The sequence below is a fragment of the Nestor notabilis genome, unplaced genomic scaffold, assembly GCF_000696875.1.
Source record: "Nestor notabilis isolate BGI_N333 unplaced genomic scaffold, ASM69687v1 scaffold17843, whole genome shotgun sequence".
Classification (NCBI taxonomy): Eukaryota; Metazoa; Chordata; class Aves; order Psittaciformes; family Psittacidae; genus Nestor; species Nestor notabilis.
This window is the reverse complement of record NW_009923502.1, coordinates 4,117-8,892: the sequence shown is the minus strand read 5'-3', so window position 1 is coordinate 8,892 and position 4,776 is coordinate 4,117. Positions and strand designations below refer to the sequence as shown.

Genomic DNA, 4,776 nt, shown 5'->3' with positions numbered 1-4,776 from the left:
AAAAAAAAAAAAAAAAATAATATGAAAAAAAGGGAAAATTAGTAAAGTATTCTCTGCTTGTCAGTGAGCAAGTCTGGATATTGCTGTGAATACACAAGAGGCAGAGCTGCTGAGTAAGGAAGGGCTGATTTTGCATAAACACTTTGCAGGGAAGAACAAGGCTTTGAAGCTCTGTTGGTAGCAGCCAGCACCGAAGGGAGAGGCACTAGAAGGCGAAAGATCTTATCCTTCTTATTCTCTGCCTTCATCTGTTGTTATGGAGCGGGGGATGCCTGTTATCCTCCTGAACTCCTGCTGTGAGGCTGTTTAGCAGCAGAGTTTGCTTGCTTTGCTGTTGAGCAGAGGCAATCTGTGATGGCTGTACAGCAGTGGAGCTGTGAGGGAGGAGGTGGCTGCATCCAAGCATCCTGCTTAGCACACGAGGGATGTTCTGGTCACCAAAATCAGAGCCATGAGCACTCTTCAATTCGATTTCTGGGACTTCGGCCAAAGCTCAGTGGCCTCTGTTCTTCTGCTCATGGAAGCTGAGCTGCTATGTGCCTTGGCTTGTTCCCTGGGCAGCGGCTGCCCAGCCCTAGTCTCCGTGAATTTCTGGCTCCCGTAATGCATAGTTCTCTCAAGAAGGAGAAACTCCAGGTCCTGCTCAGCCCCAGCATTGCCATAATGTCCTGAGAGAGCATGAGCATTAGCAGGTGTGCAATTTTCCCTGTATGTATGTCTCCCATTCGGCTCGGTCCTAGACAAAGGGGACCTACGGCCTCTTGGTTGGCCACACTTGGGCACACATGGCATGACGGTGACCGTTCCCAGGCCTACAGACAGCTCATTAAAAAGGGTAACTCTCATTAGTGAAATAATTAGCACACCTGGGCATGACTTGGGAGCACGCACTGGAAAGAAAGTGGCAGGGGATAGAGGAGGCGGCTCATTATCTTCCGACGCAGAGCACCAGATCACAAGATGAAATGAGCCCATGTGCCTTCCTTCAAAGCCATGGTTTTAATTGCCAGGGAGCAGCTGACCTGCCCTGAATGCCTCGCCACCTCCCTGGGGGGATGTGGTGTGTGTGCAGTCCTTTTGCCCAGCTTCTTTTCCACCCTGCTGGCTGCATTGCCCAGGTACGGCAGAAGGGGCTGCAGCCATCCCCATGGTAAGGCATGCCTGGGCAGTGGCTCTGAGCCCCTGTTTCTTTTCTCTGGCAGGAATGGTGAACTTCAGTGAAGTGTCTGGGTACCCCCTCTTGCAGCACTGGAAGGTGCAGTCTGTCATGTACCATGTCCGGCTCAACCAGATGACCATCTCCCAGTGTAAGTGTATGGGGCCAGGGGGAAAAAGGGAAGAAGGGATGGCTAGTCTTCTGGCAGGTGGCAGGCTCGGATGTTGGTTCCCCATTGCAAGTGTGCAGGGAGGTGGCAAGGGCTTGGGGTCCACTGGCATCTGAGCATCTCCTCCCATCTCCTCCCCAGCCTTCAGCAATGCACTCCACTCACTGGACGGGGCTACCTCCCGTGGAGATTTCATGGCACTGCTGGACCAATTTGGCAACCACTACATCCAGGAGGCAGTGTACGGCTTTGAGGAGTCCTGCTCCATCTGGTATCCCAACAGGCAGGTCCAGCGGCAGCTTTGGCTGGAGTACGAGGACATCAGCAAAGGTAAGAGCTCTGCTTGTCCCCAGGAAGGGTCTGTGCAGCCACCCCATGGGAGGGAGAAGCATAGCAGGGAAAATGCCTGTTCCATATCAGAGCTGTGTCCCATCTCTTTTTCTTATTTGCACCCTTTGAAGCTGGCCAGAGAACTCCCATGTACTGCAGCAGGCATTAGGCTGGGCCAGAAAGGAAGGTAAATATCACATCCCCAGGGAGATGGAAGATGAATGCACTAATCCCACCAAGCCGTCCTGCCTGATTCTGGACTTAACTGTTATTTGTCTTTAATCCTGTTACTTCTTTCCTTTTGTCTCTGCCATATCTGCTCTCTTCCACTTGCATCCCATTACAAGTGGAAGACTTTTTTCTCTTGATTATGTTTTCATCTCCAAGGCTATCAGCAATGTACTTTTAGTGTCTGGAAACCAGTTATGAAATGGAAGGTTCCCTATGGTGCAGAGGGCATCTGGCTCTGCTGCATCTCCTCCAGTGCCCTCGCTGAAGTGATGGGTGAAGGATCCCAGGTGGAAGGGGTTTTGGAGGGAGGTAATGGCTGGTTTGGATGCAAATTTTCCAGGAGCAGAGGCAGCCTAATCTGTGCCTGCTGCCAGCTGTCATGAAGGACCATAGCATCTCTTGTGCTGACCTTTGCAAAGCTGCCTGCAGGCATTTTCCTGCCTGTGCTGGGTTGCACCACCCAGGTTTGCGCCTCAAACAGGAACCAGCTCCCAAGCCCGGACACGGGGGATGCTGAGTGGAGATACTGCTTGTTAGGTGACCTTGGTTTGCTGACCCCTGCCCAGGAGCTCCCAGGTGCAGGCAGCTCACATGGAGCTCACAGACACCATTAGCACTGCATCATTTCCATCATGAAGTTACATAATTCTCAGTATTGGCACCAGCTCACAGTGCTGCTCTTGCTCTGCCCCAGCCACAGAGATGGGGTTTTTTTCTCTCCAGGGCTCTTGTGTGGTGAAGGCTTCTTTCTGAGCCTGAGCCTGGATCCTGTGGGCTCAGACCTACTGCAGCCTGGACATCTTCCCAAGGCCACCTGTGAGAGTACAGACCCATTGCTGTTTTGCTGTGGGCTGTCTCCAGATGTAGCATCTTTTGATTGCAAGTGCTTTTTTGTCTCCTGCAATTTCCTCCTCTTTGATTTTCCTGCTTGGAGGCTTTTCAGGTCTGGCAGTCTCTTTCCACCCACAATATCACATTTCGTTTTCACTCTGGCACCTGCCACTTTCTCTCCTTTGCTCTTTGTTTGCAAACGTCAGGAGCTGGATATCGATTGAGAAATTGCAAGAGACAAATCATTCCCTGGCTACTCTGCTTTCCCTCAGTGCCTGCTAAGTTGTAATTCACAGCCAGCCCAAAGTGATCTATTTTCAGCTTGCTGGGGGAGCAGGGTAATGCTCTTGTACCCCAGGCTTTGTTCAACAGCCTTGTTTTCTTTGCAGGAGTCTTGACTCCAGCTAGTGCTGGCCCACTTCTCAGTAAGCCCTTGAAATAGGAAGATCTTCCTATTGAGCCATGGATGTGCTCTCTGGCAGGTCCTCGCAGCAGCCAGCCTATACCAAGCCATCACTGCTGATACCCTGAACCTGTCCCAGGTGGGAGCCTTTGCCTGGGCATCCTTCAGCTTCCTCTGACCTCACTGACCATCATCAATAGTCCCTTTGGGCCTTTCTTCAGTGTAGACCCAGGAACATTTTGGGTGAAAAGCGCTGTTCCCCACACAGCAAGGCTTGCCAGGGCATAGCAGTGATGGGCAGATTCTACCTTCTTGACTTTTCCCCTTGTGTCAAAATATTTCCTGCTATTGGAGTGCTACAGAAAAGTCCACCAGATGCAAGGTCTGGCTCACTGCCCTCTGTGGTGGGGAGATAGTGGCACCCACCATTAGGCACCTTTGCATGGAGTTGTGAAAAGCATAGACCATGGCAATGCTTCCCTGATGCATCTGTTCTGAGCCTGTTGGGTTGCAGAGTTGTCAGGGTGGGACCTGCAGATATTCCTCCATGCACATGAGGCAGAAGGTAAACGAGCCTTCAGTCTCACCATTTTCTTTCACTTCATGAAGATGCTTTGTAAGCTAAGCCTAAGGGCTTCTTAGGGAGAGACCCTATTTCCTTGCCCAACTGCAACTTTGCCTACCTCCATAATGCCCCATGACAGTGCAAAGAGATAGGAGCCAGGCTAGAGTGATCTTCTGAAAGGGAACTGCTTTCAATGTCCCTTCCCCTGCACAGGGACTGAGTGCAGGATGGGTAGAGGGACTGAAGAGGAGCTTGGTAGCTTAGTAGCCATCTCATGAGCTTCCTGGGCATTTAGAGGCACTGGCAAGTCTTCCCTGCTCATTTTGAAATCTTTGGTGCTGCTGGTTGCACACCCTTGAGGGGGGGGATGGAGACACTGAGTCAACATCCTTTGCGTACACCCTGGACTGACACTCGTCCTCTCTGATCTCGTCTTCTGGCCTGTCACGTCAGCTTTGATGTGAGTCCTTATGAACCGAGTGAGCTGAGTGAAGAAATCAGCTGCTGGGTCAGGAGGTCTTTTGCAGTATGGGGTGAAGGTGCCCAGGCAGATCTTTCATTAATCTCCAGCCACATGAAAGAGGCTCCTTCTCATGGGGACCTGCTGCAAGAGTGGTTCATCCCAGTGCCAGGCAAGGAGCTTGGGCTGGGGAAACTGATGCACAGGGAGACAAAAGAACCTGATGGTAGAGTCCAGAGTGGACTTTCAGTCCTGATTCTTCTTCTGAAGAACAGTGAGCATTTCATTCCTGCAGAGAAAATGGGGAGCTCTTAAGAATACAGGAGGGTCTCTGGGTAGCACTGCTTCTCTCCTGGGTGGAAGGCAGGGCACTAGCCCCCTTGCATCTCCTTACTGATGGCTTGGAGCCCACCCTGGTGCCCCTCTTTTCCTCCTTCCCCAGGAAACTCTCCCTCGGATGAATCGGAGGAGCGTGAACGGGACCCCAAGGTGCTCACCTTCCCCGAGTACATCGCCAGCCTCTCTGAGTCAGGCACCAAGCGCATGGCAGCCGGTGTGCGCATGGAGTGCCAGAGCCGTGGGCGCTGCCCCTCCTCCTGCCCACTCTGCCATGTCACTTACAGGCCTGACG

At 52.1% G+C, this 4,776-nt stretch overlaps 1 protein-coding gene across 1 annotated transcript in view; it reads left to right on the top strand.

Moving 5' to 3' along the window:
• ASTN1 (astrotactin 1) overlaps positions 1-4,776 on the top strand; it is a gene marked incomplete at its 5' end in the record, with an annotated part of 26,426 nt that overhangs the window by 18,927 nt on the left and 2,723 nt on the right. The window contains 3 exons of the mRNA XM_010012170.1: positions 1,203-1,307; positions 1,467-1,655; positions 4,588-4,776. The exon at positions 4,588-4,776 is cut by the window's right edge and continues 45 nt beyond it. Of these exons, the coding sequence (XP_010010472.1) occupies positions 1,203-1,307; positions 1,467-1,655; positions 4,588-4,776 (483 nt within the window). The remainder of the gene's footprint in view (positions 1-1,202; positions 1,308-1,466; positions 1,656-4,587) is intronic.